The 16,300-nt window shown below is 30.6% G+C and overlaps 1 protein-coding gene across 1 annotated transcript; it reads right to left on the bottom strand.

Moving 5' to 3' along the window:
• Window positions 1-1,561: 1,561 nt before the first annotated feature.
• On the bottom strand, window positions 1,562-12,925 carry LOC139527541 (uncharacterized). The gene is made up of 12 exons (XM_071323047.1): window positions 12,831-12,925; window positions 9,725-9,839; window positions 9,420-9,518; window positions 8,930-9,028; window positions 7,846-8,045; window positions 6,965-7,310; window positions 5,606-5,797; window positions 5,048-5,310; window positions 4,108-4,357; window positions 3,543-3,861; window positions 2,902-2,943; window positions 1,562-2,158 (listed from the first exon to the last, which is right to left on the bottom strand). Exons 2-12 carry the CDS (start codon window positions 9,812-9,814, stop codon window positions 1,842-1,844), a joined length of 2,217 nt encoding a protein of 738 aa, XP_071179148.1. The 5' UTR covers window positions 9,815-9,839; window positions 12,831-12,925; the 3' UTR covers window positions 1,562-1,841.
• Between the last annotated feature and the right edge of the window lie 3,375 nt (window positions 12,926-16,300).

Here is a 16,300-nt window from a genome sequence, read left to right as displayed (position 1 = left end):
CGTCATGCCCGCTAACAAATTGAAAACTGTACCTATACGCCTTATTTTAGTCCAGATCTTAAGTATTCGTATTGTTATCTTAGAAAGTCTAACTGATTAAAATACTACAATAGGACAATTAAGTAGTGTCAAACCTGTGATTATGACCCGTGTAATACTATATAGCATATTAATCCTGAATACACCGTTTGGTGGTGCGCCTGTCAGATGCGGAACGTACAGATAAGGTAATCGGTAACAGGTGAATATAGTATTGTTATCGGTATCGGACTCGACTCGGAACTTCTTAATTATTAGCAATATTAATTACGTTGAAAACAAAAGGGCCTGGAGTGGTGTAATTTTTAAAGTACTATAAGAGTTATATATAAAGTTGAATTCTTTGATTCGTCGGTTTAACGTGATGACGGCTGACAAATTGGACCTCGTAATTTTAGTATTATAGATATGTTTAAAGGTAAAATACTTAAAACAGTATTTACTCGGTATATGCATGTATTAAACCTTTCGTATTAAGTTTCCCAATTCAATCTTTTTCTCTAAAGCTTACTCCGATTAAACATGTTAAATTTGCCTTTGACCTATAAATTATTCCCTTTCTTCCTATATCTAATGGGTTGTTGATGTATCATTTCAACATGTTTACAAATGCATTTAGTCCGAACATGAACAGTTGATAAATTAATTATAGTGTCAAAGGTATTGTTGGCTTAAGACAGCTGCATCTGTCAGTTCTACTTTTTCTTTCTAAATCGTCAACCATGTATCTTGCTGCAAATATTTGTTGTGTACCTGATATATATATTCTATTTCAAAATACGAGATGCTTGCATGTAATTTATATATAACCAGTGATAAAAAAATTATTATATCATTTCGGCTTTAGTCAAATGAAGACTTTGTTCAATATTTATGTTGTCGTTAAAGACGGTAAAAATAGAGATGTTTTATCCATGTGTGCGTCATTGTTACAGGTGTCAAAGTTATTACAGCACTCTCTTGCATTTCTGTGCGTAAATCGTATATGTTCATTGTGTTTTGATGGACAAGGCATCAGAGTTCAGGATTTATATGAAAGTATTATGACAATTCAATCCCACATGTAGCAATGCATGTTTAATTTTGCCAATTTGAAATACTTCTGTTGAGGTTGAGTTAACCATAGTTACGATATCAATTCGTAGCTGAAAACCTTTCAGCATCCTACACTATGAATATTGGCAATCTCATCTTTTCTTTCTTGCTATCTGATATTTCAATTTTATATTTTCTGTTATGAAAGGCCCCAAAAAATAAAAATGAGAAACTATATATTATACCAAGAAAAAAGGCGACCGGATAATTTACAAAACAATAAACGAAAAACTTATATAGTGCACAGCCACACACAAACGAGAAACGATGGATTATATGCCCCTGACTTGGGACAGGCACAAACAGAATGAAGCAAGTAAATCATTTTTCTGGAGCTATAAAATTTTTAATCAAGAATATGTACAAATAAGCAATGTGTAGGACAATTAAAAAATCAATTTGTCGAAGCTTTAAAAACACAGAGAGATTTTCTTTTGTTTCGTAGCGGGTACAAATATATCTAAAATTTTCAAATACTATTTTACCCTGTGGATTGACATTTACGCTTAAATGGACATTGCTTTACTTCAAAACCATTGTCTTTGATATTGAATCACATCAACATCACTCCAACTCGTACAGCAAAGACATATGTGACGTTACGTTGAGCTATATCTATCCAAATGGTTATAGCTGGATAAAACGTATTGTATCTAAATAAAGCTTCTAGAAATACAACCCAAATAGGATAGAAGCCTTATATATTTTCAATTGTATGTCTTTGAATTGTCTAGGACTACAGATTTCAATTCTACATAGTCTGCAAACGCTTTGTGTACGACATCGGCCTCATTGTCTTTATCAATAATTTTCAGTGCTTTAACTAAATTAAAAACTAAGGTTTCATTTGGCCGTGTCGGTCTCCATATATCAAACATCGCAGTTTTAAATTCTGGTTTTGACTCTATGCTCGCTAGTTTTTTCTCTGAAATATTTAACTGTACTCCAAGTTTGCAGCACTCATCTTCACTGAGCTGTTTTGCGAGTCTAAATAATGATGATTTTCGAAGAACAGGAATTGTACCTTAAAGATAAAAAAAATCTCAATTGATAAAGATCAATGTCAAGATAGGTTTGAAACTACACATATTCGCATTTACAAAAAACCAACCGTATTTCCTTCATTTGATATCAAATTTCAAAATTAAGATAAATAACCACTCAAACATGTATTGCATTTAATATTTAATGAAGAAAAAGAAGGAAATGTGAATGAATTAATGTTCAAAATACAATAAAATAAAAAATCACATGCTAGCAAAATATCCATACAATTTCAAAATAGTTTAGATATCTTTGTAAACAGTGAACATCCTTTTTTTTTTTTAACTTTTGCATAGTTTCAGAAAAGGTGTTTTGAATGATAGCCATTAAAAGTAAGCGTCAGTCTCTTACTTTAAAAAGTCTTGATTCAAAACTGAATAAGTGTTTGTTGATGGATAACATTTTGATAACAGATCCATCACAATATTCTTTGATCATATAAATGTTTTTGTACTTAGTCTCACACTAAAAACAGTTTGTCAGATAAAAGATACCTTCATTTTGTATATTTTTATCGGTGGATTTCAAGAAAATAATAGCACCTTTATTAATAAACCATAACAAACTTTTGATGTCAAATACATGTTTACGTTTTGTAAAAATTCATATTTTCAACTTTAGAGAGACTTATTTTAACAAATAACATATCGCCTATTACACACACAGAGACGAATAATTACAGTCGAGTTCTTTTACAACAAGATACTCTTCAGATAAACTTACATTGAGGATCATCTATATCCACACCAACATCTTGATTTTCATCTAAAATATATCATGTGCTATAATTGTAAAAATTATATGAAATAATTTTTGTGTATCACCAATACGTTTAAATGTTCAAATTACGAAAATAAATTGCGAAGTTTTATCATATACAGTTTCGACAAACTATACTTTGCTCACACAATCACTTATACCATATATGCATCTCCTAATGGTCTACAGCATTGAATATTTTTGTTTTGATAGTTTGAATATATAATATCGAATGCACTTAACTGCTGAGTATGATAACAAGCAAATTTTTCTTTCGAAGAAGCACGAATAATGCAATCTATTATATCATTTGATAAAGGCAAAGTGAGTATATTGTTTTTTTACTACTTTTTTTTCAATCATTTGCTATTGTGGTTAAAAGTCAAAGCATTCATTATAAGTCAATAAAACTAACAATCCAAACGTTATCATTTTGTTATTAAATTGTTTTATGTGTATCAAACTTTTCGAATAGAAGTGTACATAAAGGATAATAGTATTTGAATGAAGTTATGTTCTTTATTCACCTGTCTGTGTATGTATATGTTTATTTAATATTAACACACATACACTCACATAAATATAAAATACTAATAAAATATTACCGAACAGTTGTCCATCGATTGGTAATCTGACTAGCTCCTCTATACCATTTTCAATGACTACTTTTCTAGATGTTGCCACTTCAACAGCGTTGTTACATAAACCCTGCCAAAAGCTAGTTTTCGGTTTATTTTGTAATGTATCAACAGCTGATTGTTCGACTATTTTATTCGTAGTCCGGAATAATATGACGTCACCTATTGGTGGTTCATGCTGGTCGGAAATTATGTGAAATGTACGATAGTTTCTTTTTTTGTTGAAAATGATGTGTTCCTTTGAACTTCGTATAGTGTCTATCTGAAAATTTCCTTCTAAAGAAATCTAAAAAGAAAGAAAATACACAAAAAATGAGTTTCAACTTTATCTTTATTTCCTTCGTCTAGTCTGTATATAGATAAAAATGAAGACTCCTGATAGGAAGAAAAGAAACATGTACATTGTGTTATTAAATAATAACATAATATAACTTCATTTCAAAACGTTTGAACATGCAACTTTGAAATACGTTAGACTGTATCAAACAGGCCATACGCAGTTCAATAAAATATTCAATACAACAAATAATACCTTTAGCTTTTCACCATCTTGGACTATACCGTCTCTGTATTCTATTGTTTGTAACCTAAATCCATTTTGTCTCCAGTATTTCCTTCTTTTCTTTCCACAACTTCTCTTGGCAATTTCGACTATTAAGGTTAATTTATTATCCGTCTCATTTTTGAGACATGCAAATATCTCTGTTGGTCTGTAATGAAGAACAGCCATTGTTGCCGATTCTGCACTTTTCGTGAAATTTTTCTTTAGTCCAACAGCAAAGCTAATTCCAATTGATAATGATTCAATATTAAAAAAGAACATGCATAATCGTTGGTACATTTTGTTTGTTATCTATTGTTGAATTCTTTGGTTGCAAATTAGGACTTCGGAATATATACATTTATTAGTTAAGTCTATGAATACAAAGAGATTGAGCTTGGCATCAGAAATACAGCAACACCTGAAAGGTACTTACTGAAAACAACTGGAAAAGAGGTTTGAATATCGAATTAACGCGTCCAACGCAGCTACTTACATGAACAAAACTTTTAACAGTTTACTATGTGTCCCGGATTCGCTCACTGTTGAAGGCCGTATGGTGACCTATAGTTGTCAATTCCTCTGTTATTTGGTCTCATGTGGAGACGTGTCCACATTCCATATTTATATCGACAATGATATGCCAACAGAACTTAAAACGTCTGATAAATACAAGACTGGCTCCTGCAAAAAAGTCTTTCCCACGTACCACATATGTTGCCAAAGACGAAATCAGAAATCGTCATCATGCAGATAAAAAATGTCAAAGTACGATTAATCCACCCCTAAGATAACATTTACACTGACTGTTGTTTTGACTAGTCTGTAGTTTAAAGCTATTTAAGTTAAATGATATTTCAGTCATGTTTACATTAACTTGTTTTTTACATTACAAAAATGCAATTCACCCTTATATTTAAAAAAACCCTACCTTGTAAAATGTTCTGCCGAGAAAGAAACTGTATTCCCTTCAATTTTGATATTTGTTGAACATATTTCCCAATCTTTCTCTGATTCTGGAATATCTTTATGTGAGGCTATTATTATGAAATCATCAACTGATTCAGTCAGTGAATGCAGTAGAAGTTTCAGATTTACCGGTTTGCTTGGCTGAACATTATTCTGCATAGTTAAATCTAAGACATTGGTAAATAAGACCGTTTCCTCACCATTCCAGTCATTGGTATCAGCTACCTTAAACAAAAATTGATGCATTGCCATCTTTTAATTAATTGGATATTTTTGAGAATCATATCAAAATTGTTTTGTTATATATTTGTACTCCTGAAATCTTCAAATAACATTGTGCATTAACATCATGTTCTGACCAATCAGTACTTCCCAAAAAATGAAGAAATAAACAATTTAGATAATGAATAGATGAAGGATACACATATGCAGGGGATCTGCTAGTTTACAATTTTGAATGATACGAAAAATCAAATGGTACAATAAAAATATGTTTTATATATTTGTATAGATGTCCTACATTAAGCATTAATTTTCCTGGTGACTTAAATGCTCCCTCAGGTATGTTTATTTCTGCACTACTTTCTGATTGCGGAATAATTTTGACCGCGTCTTGCGTAACGTCAAACTCTTCTTGCCGAATTTGTGATAAAATAACGAACTTGGCCGTCTTCATTTTTGTTATATCAATTTTGATATCGAACTTCGTATACTGAAAAAAAAAAGAAATTATTCACATTTAAATGCATGATTTTACAATAAAAGATTTAAAATAAACGAATATATTTGTGTAAATCAATTGTATTCAACCAGACAATTTACGATACATCGAGTTGAGACCTGAATCAGGCCTACATTGTATATATTGTATAGGAAACAATGGTTTTGTTCAGTTCTCAATATTAAAATATATTTGATTATAGACATGTTGTAAAACAATGTTTTCCATGTTATATGTAGGTGCCCCTGGACACTTACCAATTAGGCGCAAGAAGAAAAGAACAGTCCAAGACAATAGAGACAATGAGAAACCCCCCTCCCCCCTCAGAAAAAAAAGTGATCAGTACTGACAGATTTCAAAGAACTAAATAAGTAAGAATGTTTGCAAAAGACAATAGACATTTTCTACTGTGCTTGCCATTAACTTTTAACATGTTTCAATTAAATATAAAGAAATAGTAAGCTATACATGGTATATATGATCTGAAATATCATTTCATTCATGTTTTACGTATTATGCTATTTGATAATTGGTTTAATATCCCTAATGTACCTTAAAGTGAGGAATTCAAAAGTTGAACACGAACAAAAAAATAGATGTTTTGTAATATTGGACATGTTTCTTGTTTTTAACAATCGACTGAGTTAAACAATACATACATTTGTATCCAAGTTTTAGGTATGGACTGAGCTACAGAAGAAAAAGTTAACATTTCCCCATATGAGAAATGAATTTCGTATATTGTCCAACTTTCTCGTGTTAATATATGAAATAAGGATATGTCTATGATGTTTTTAAAGTAATTATTTTACATTGATTAATAAGTTATTGTATCATATTAAGTTTTATACATCTAGGGAGTCAATTTATATAACCATTAATTCTATCCAGATAACATAAACATTGTTGCATTGTTTCGATATTATTATAGCAAAAGAGGTCTTTAGTCCATAAGCGATTTAATTTAGAGGAGGCACGTGACGACACATTAAAGATAGCTAAAACCGTTAACAAACTTCATATCGAACCTTATTTAGAATACTTCACCGTACAATCAACTTTTATTTTGAAAGTAGTATACCTATTTAATCCTAATGACAAAAGAAAGGGTGAACCTATCAGTCGTACATTGTACAATTGGTCATCAAACAAACTGACCTCTTCTCTATAATTTCCTTCTGTAAATGCCTGGCCAGTAATAGTGCCTTCTACGGAACCTTCTAAGGGCATAATTACCACCAATTGATTTTCTTGAACAAATCCTAACACAGAAATCTGCAAATCTAAATTATTTGGAGTATCACCCCATGTTTTGATTTCATAAACATCGCTAAAAATTCGGTCTTCAGAACCAAGATGCATCGCGAAATCAGTGTGTTCTGGAATAACTTTCGAACAATATAAGAAAAAGCCGTTAATTATATTGTCCGTATCTAGTGTGATGTCTGTACATATTGAAATATCTTCAGTAGGATTCACGTAGCAGACTTCAAAAGCATAATTTCTACAAGAAAAAAAAGATATATTCTATTTCAATTGCGAAACAACACCTATACAAGCATATTTTAATATGATTGACAACATTACCATATTTGATATTATAAATCTTTGAATGTTTATACTGAACAGATCCCATGATGTAAAGTGCCAAAAAACTTCCGCCGCATTTAAGATACTTAACAAAGAAGATGTTGATACATGTATAATGGTTTGCTTTTTTTTTGCAAAATAAAATATAGACAAAACAAAGACTTGTACGTTATATCAGTTCGCATAACATAAAACTTACAAAACACTCGACCGCTTAATGTTGTGTGTACTTGTTTGTTATAACAATAACAATTGATAATTTATATTTTGAATTTAAAAGATAAAATAGTCGGTCTGTATATTTTATTTTTTTTGAATTTTTGTTTATCTTTGTTTTATTCATCAAAATTATGTGTGTTGTTCATATACAAGTTAAAACTTGATAATTATATCTTTCAATTAAAAAAAATAGCTTTATTCACTTGCAAAGTGTTGCTTTTTAAAAATACCCGTAATTAATATCGGCTTCCCGTTCGAGTTGGTTTATCAATGTTTTCATAATTTTCTGGTCATTTTTGTTCAGAGTATCAACATCAAAACCTTCAAGTGCCCAACCACCAAATGTAACTGATGATCCAAAACTACAAAGTAAATCCATAACCACAGCGTCCTTCTTTGCAACCGCTATATCCAAAGGAGTTTTATAACTCTGTATTTGAAAAATATATATATACAATAGATTAATAAATGCACAAACAAATTTAATAAACCACGGAGATTTGATAACAAATGATATTTTGAAAACACTGTAAACATTTAAAAATATGGGTTTGCATTAGCAAGAATGTATAAAAAATAAACAAACAAGTGACGGTCAGAAAATCCAAAATAAACTTTGCAATTAATCTTAACTACTTCCTTATACCGTTAAATGCAATTCTTGTTATTAATCATTCATTTATTCAGGCTGTTATGAGTAATTTTTTATGTTCTTTTACTTGCATCTATCAACGATTCATTACTATCTGAGAACCCAAAATGCAGTTTTAAATATCTAACAGAAAAACCGTGTTTTATAGGATAGGAAATTAAATCATTTATTACACAGAAAACATAAAAAAAACCCACTATAACTGTTCAATACAGTAACAATGATATACTTAAATTTCTCTCGTTTCATCTTCATATTTTATCATTTAATTAAAATAATATCTAAATTAATTATTACAGCCGTATTTCAAAAATTTTAATAAACATCCTATCATTTTAAAAAGTGTTGTGTGTAATAATGCATAACCAAAGATATCTTATATGTTAATATCAACAAATCTAGTAATGTTTAAACGTTCAACGAGTTGTTCAAATGTTGCTAAATTACAGATAATGTTATGAGTACATGTGATGATCATATAATGACATGTTAAAGTATTGCTGTGTATATGTTTGTAGTATTTTTAACGTGATATCTGGATGAAACGTTAACATTTATGGAACTATTTACATGTGGTAACTAGTTACTTCGTTATTTCTTTTTGTAGATATTTATAATTTGAGGTGTTTAGGTATTATATAGACACATTAAGAGCTACTCACATTGTTTATAATATTTACTGTTGATTTAAAGGCTACAAGTGCCACCATTGACTCAATATTTGAATTTTTCACAGCCTTCAATAACGCAGTTTCACCATCCTATGCAAATTGAATTAAATGAACGCAATTCAAAAACAAAGGAAAAGATAGTACATTTTTAACATAACAAATTATTCAAAACATATTTCAATGTTCTTTTATCTTTAATAAAACATATGTACATTTCTTCATGTAACAAGGATAATGTCTCTTCGGGTTTTCTTTCATACTTTTATGTGAAATTTGAACGAAACGTGCTACTTCCGGTTTACAAAAAATATTGTTTACTCTTATATCATGTATTGGCTCTGTCTATGCTCCTTTCGAAAATTGTAGAGTTTGTAAATCGTTTCTTTATATTGACTTGTACTATTCTCCTACAATATATTTGATTTTCACATTTAATCTTGATAGAATTTTCATCTTTTTGTTCTGACAAATTTTTATTTACCTTATCTCTTTGATTAACGTACACTCCATGCTGAGCTGCTGCGATGATAACCTCTAACAATCCCACAGCACTAGCATAATGTAGGCATGTATAACCATTCTAGATAAGAGCAAACACTTCATTACAGTCAGTCTTAAAATGTTTATTGTCTCAATTCAGATAATTGCAGCGATACTTAAATTGTCTTATTATTTTACTATTGAATCTTATCAATTACAACATATCAATCAGCAAAATTGGTGTAATTGCGGATTTTTATGACCTCATTAAAAAACACACTTTATGTATTGCTATACGTTTTATACCTCATCCCCATAGTCTAAGTTAGGTCTCTCTTTGATCAGCTCTATTGCCTCTTTGCTCTTTTTATTCTTAACTAGTGATATCAGCTCCATGTTCTAATACAGTTGCATTTGTTATCTGTAATAAAATCCAAAGGTATAACAACTGAATATACATTCATACTTTTATAAAACAGTTAAGCATCAACTTCACGTTGCAGAGGACACATACTTTAAAACTCAACTTTTGCACTGTATCTGATATTGACATCAAACGTGTCAACCGCTAAAATATCTCATAATTATACATTATGTACGGGCCGTGTTCTTCAAATAAAAGCATCTTTACAAATGTAAAACGATTATTTGGCAAAATTTTCATAGCATTCAGCTTACATTTTTCATGTTTTTCATTGGTGAGAAATGTCAATGTAAGCTCATTTATACTGCACTCGTTGTGTTTGAGCAGTCATAATGCGTTGGCTGCATATTTCTATGTCAAATACAGTCATTAACCCGATATCACTTTTCCTCATGAATATTCAAATAATAGTTGCCTAAACTATATTTAATTATTCATACCACCTAATCAATTTGTTCTTTTTTCAATGTATATAACGAAAACCCTATTTCGTTTGTTATTTTTTGTTGTTGTTTGAAACCTATAAATTATGCTGTTTGTTGATATTTTAGTCACACTCTAACGAGATCGTTCACCATCGATTGCGGGTTTCATATCTTTGTATATTTCTCTGTCTAATATGAGGCCTTTTTAAAGGGTGATATTTCCCAATATTTAAGTCAAATAAATTTACACATCGAACAACAATTTAAAAATGTTTTTTTTTCTAGATTGCAGTATAGAAGACAATAATAGTGCATTGACTTGACATATCAACACTACATGGATTCGGCCAGAAACGGGGGAAAAGCTCTTCAGAGCTTCGCATTTCCCCGTTTCTAAGCCTCATCCTTATATCGTTGATATGTCAAGTCATTGCACTATTATTGTTTATATATACATACCTTAATTTAATGAATAATATTCAATAATTTCAACTAGTGATAATGGTCTTACCTTATAAAAGGAATAATATAAAGGGGTGCGATTTTACTAACCAAATTTGTATCTGTTGGTATTAGTATTTCCACATACATCCTACAGACGAGATAAAATGTACAACGAACATGTGCTGCTCGATGTGAGCCAAGGCCCCGTGTTAAAGACCGTACTTGGACCTATAATTGCTGACTTTTCAAATTGTAAATTGGATAGAGATTGGTCTCCTTGGCATTCATACCACATCTTCTTATATCTAAATATTAGGACAAAGTACATTTTCAAATACGCCGCAAATCAAAACAAAATCATTCTTTGGATTTAGACATCCTTTATCATGTACATGTAAGTGATATTTTAGATCGTTTAGAGAAGTGATTGAATGAGTGGACCAACATCAATTTGGCATGTTTAATGTTCATAAAATGTTGACAAAATATTTACTTTGACCATTTGAAAAAAATATAAAACATTTTAAAAATTTGAACCAATTACTTTCACGGATAAGTTTCATGGTATACATGACAGTTTGAAAAACACTAAGGATGATCATTGAGCAGCTTATTATTTCCTTAACAACACAACGTGATTATAACGTTTAGATGATTTTACAGAGTTATCTCTCTGTAGTGTTTTGTATCACCTTGACAAGGTTTGCCTGATTAAAATTTGTTTAAGTAATGTGAAGATACAATTAATAAGGTAAGCGAAGGTGGCCCTAGGTTAAATTTAAAAATTGTATATCTATGCAATGATTGTTTAACTAAACCAGAGGACAAAACTACGGCAAATTGGACAGGTTTTCGGAAGAGTAGCGTTTCGATGTCATACGTCCACTTAAGCGCTTACTTCATTTCCAGTTGCCATTCACATTAGAACAGATATAATGCATTTTTATGATTCATGCATGATTCTGAAATTCTCAGTATACACATTGTATGTGAGTTGTTCAGCTTGTCAAATAGTAATTGGTAGGTATACACACTTAAGAGACATTTCAAATCTTTGGATATCAAACTTTGAATATCGACTTGAAATAATACAATATTAGGAATGATATGAAAATATTTATATCTATGTTGTTAAGATACATATAGAATAAGAAGCACTGATATGTGACATCTCATGATACCGTCACGAAAATGAAATCAAACCATGAGAAAAAACAATTATATATACCGTATCGAAAAAAAAGAATCAAGTCAGACGTAGTAATTTTACTTATTGCGTCCTGCGTCAAGGACTCTGGTGATGCCAATAGTACTCAGAAGTAAATTGATGTTAGCAACGTCGTGAATCAATCAAGACCTTATAGAACAAGTATGTAATGTATTTATAAATCCACTTATATAAAAATTTTCAAAATGTAAACAAGCCAATTATTGAAATAAAAAAAAAATACCAAATATAAAAATTGAACAGCAAGGGTGTTACGTGTTTACTATAATTAACCAAAATCTGCACCTATTCTTGTTTATAATGAAGTCATTTTTTAATTAAGATTTCTAGATCTTTATTGCGAAAGATAGACGACTGATAATTAATCAATATTTAAACATAGAAGTCGACGACGAATTGACAACGACATGGCAAACAACGAAAACTTCAAAAAGGACAAAAAACTGTATACTAAACACAACATAGAAAATCAAAGACTGCATATATAAGAAATTGTATCTGAAGGCAGACTTATTGAAGATTCAAAGGCAGACAAACTGCTCAGCAAATTATAGATACTGTGTCATCCTAATATTTACAACTATTATAGACCATCGGTTTATTGTATCTTGTGACGTAAAAAACGCATGCTTATGTGATTCACAACTGTAATAACTGAATTTGAAAATACAAATGTTCTACTATTGAACGAAATCTACATAATTTAGGAAATATTAGATACATTAATTCAAATTACAAACTTGTATAGAATAAAACGAAATTGTGAATATGTTAAAGACAGAAATTAGTCTGTTTTGCCGGTAAGAGCGTATATTTTAAATGAATTTATTTCATACTATCTTTAAGGTTTTAATTTGAAATCATTTGGATTTAAATGTACATCTTACTCACCTGTGTAAATACACGTAGATATTTTAAGTTGTAATCACCTACTATACAAGTCATAATCTGTAGACTTTAAGTTATTTTAACATGTTTAAATTGACAGATAGTTATACAAAATTGTTGTTAAGGAAGTTGAAAGACCTCAGTGATCACGAAGCAGCATGTATACATAGAAAAGCAATAATAATTATACGACAAAATATACGACGGAATATAAGATACTTATTTAGTTTTGAAGGTAATAAATACAGAGAGTATAAATTTACCGTATACATGTATGATTTTACATTGATTTTGTAACATACTAAAAACACTAAGACAAATATGAAAGCTACACGTTAGAATGCCTATTCTAACATTCACAAAGTATTCCTACAAAATCATGTATTTATCTCGGGATGAATGTTTTTCTTCTAGTTAATTGATTGTGATTTATCTTTTAAAGTTTTCTATAGAATCTCTTCTGAAAACTTTTTGTTTGTCTCAAACTCGCGATGGAGGCAATCGTGTTTTCTGAATCATTGTCTGGTGGTAATTGTGAATAAGTGTGTCATATTCTCTACAATATATAATCAGAAGGCTCATCATTTATACAGTACAAGAAACCGACACAATAAAAAAATATCAAATTGTATACCAAGTCAGAAAAATGGCCATTGTTATATTATAGTGCGTTTCTGTGTGTGTTGCATTTTAGTGTTTCTGTTGTGTCGTTGTTCAACTCCTATATTTGAAGTGCTTCCCTCAGTTTTAGTTTGTAACCGGATTAGTTTTTTTCTAAATCTATTTATTAATTTCGAACAGCGATATACTACTGTTAACGTTGCCTTTAGTTATATCATTGTGGTCCAAAGTAAAACAAGTTGCACCAATCATCTCAACATTAACAGACGAATTAAGAAATTGGCTTTTATATAAATATCTTTAAAATTTACACAAAAACAAGTTGTTAAAAAAGTTTAAAACCTGCAATGAGCATGGCGTTCCATTCATTCGAAACATCTAGTTTACCGTTAACAGTCTGACAAAACGTGACTACGTACTTGTACAGAACGCATAGTCGCAGTGACCTCAATCTTATATGAGAGTTTTACTGCCAGTCAGAAAGAATCAAAAGGGTCCAAATATATAATCCTCAATCATTGTTGGTACAATTAGGAACAAATGACCACGAAGCTATCTTGTAAAGTGCAGCATTATTTAAACTAAATCATGGCATGTTACAGTGGCCCTCAAAATCGTACCACATTTCTCGGCACATTTGTCTAAACAATATCTTAGTTTTGAAAGATACCAAAGAAAATTCAAACGCAGGAGTCCAAAACACCTGTAAGACGTAATGCAAAAAGTGATAAATTCAAAAACTATGGATGTGTTTGCTATTCTAAAGTATTAAGTTTCAAATGACTTTCCATCAACTTTACAAAATTCATAGTTAATATACAAGCTACACATGCTACACTGATACATTTTTTTCGTTTTTATTTACATGCTTTAGCAGTATCCCAAACAGTTGCATTAGATGAATATGCATTATGTGCAGTCATTTTATATTAACTATTACACTGCACCTGGAATATAATGCAATTCTATTAAACAAGCCTAGAGGTTGACAATGAAGACATTATGAAACTGAAGAAAAAACGATTGCAAGAAAAACTATGTGTAATTATGCCATTTAATGGACCAATTTTCCAAACGTGATTGGGATGTCTGATTGTTGAATGGTTGATAATTGGTGGAATACGGTTCATTGGTCACACATCAGAAAATACAACAAGTACCAGTATTGTGTAAGTTCCGTTTTTCTTAAATTAGGTTATCACATGTATCTCTGATACGCTTCAAATTGAGATACTGATATGAGATACTGATATATAGTATGAAATCACAGGAACAAATCTTTGTGCAATGGTATTTGACATGTTGCAATTTAAGGTAAATGATTTCATTCATGTCCAGTGCACGATGTTAAATCAATATTGTAGAAATAGCAACATCTACAATGTTAACACGATATTGTGTCAACATTGTTTACATTATTGACATTGTTAACATCGCGATGTATACAATCTAGAAAATATATTTGTGTTTACATTGTTTACATAGCGATGTATACAATGTTAACACGATGTTGTGTCAACATCGAATACATTGTTTCAACTCTTATATATTGTTAACATCGTTGAAATCGTTAACATCGCGATGTATATATACAATGTTAACACGATGCTATGCCAACAGCGTATACATTGTTTGAATCCTTATGTATTGTTTACATCGTTGATGTAAATGATATATAAACGATATTCTCAACATCACAATTTATACGATGTTAACGATGTCAACAGAAAATTATGAACTCTTTATTCAAAATAAACACGATGTTGACACGATAATGTTAACATCACGATGTATACGATGTGAACGATGTAAACACAAAGATTAAGACTTGGTTCACAACATTTATACAATGTTGACAATGTAAAAACAATATTGTCAACATCACGATGTCAACAATGTGAAAGATAAAACACAAAGGTAAAGACTTGGTTCACAACATCTATACGATGTTGACGATGTAAAAACGATATTGTCAACATCACGATGTATAAGATATGATCGATGTAAACAGAAAGGTATGGACTCTATATTCAACATAAACACGATGTTGACACGATAGTGTTAACATCACGATGTTTACGATGTGAACGATGTAAACACAAAGATTAAGACTTGGTTCACAACATTTATTCAATGTTGACAATTTAAAAACGATATTGTCAACAACACGATGTAAACAATGTAAACGATAAAAACACAAAAGTAAAGACTTGGTTCACACCATCTGTACAATGTTGATAATGTAAAAACGATATTGTCAACATCATGATGCATACTATGCCAACGATGTAAACAGAAAGTTATAGAGTCGATAAACAACATAAACACTATGTTGACACGACATTGTTAACATCACGAATATACGATGTGAACAATGTAAACACAAAGGTACAGAACATAAAGATAGGATACAATGTAAACATCAATGTACAGAACATATAGATAGGATACAATGTAAACACAAATGTACAGAACATATAGATAGGATACAATGTAAACACAAAGGTACAGAACATAAAGAAAGGATACAATGTAAACACAAATGTACAGAACATATAGATAGGATACAATGTAAACACAATAACGACACTATAAAGTTGACATTGCGATGTTGACAATATTGACAAAACATCGTGCACTGGACATACTTTAATGATTTGGCGATTGTTGATCAAGAAGACGCATCAGAAAAGGATTTCGGGATTGGTGAAATTACAAAATATGAATCTCACTTCGTACCCCGAAAAAAAACCCACATGCTAGAAATCCTAAGCTTGAAAACGACTTATCATGCATATCCACCTTTACAATATGCTCCCAATACCGCCTTCCATGAATTGTGCACTAATAAA

The sequence above is a fragment of the Mytilus edulis genome, chromosome 6, assembly GCF_963676685.1.
Source record: "Mytilus edulis chromosome 6, xbMytEdul2.2, whole genome shotgun sequence".
Classification (NCBI taxonomy): domain Eukaryota; kingdom Metazoa; phylum Mollusca; class Bivalvia; order Mytilida; family Mytilidae; genus Mytilus; species Mytilus edulis.
This window is presented reverse-complemented; position numbering and strand designations above follow the sequence as displayed.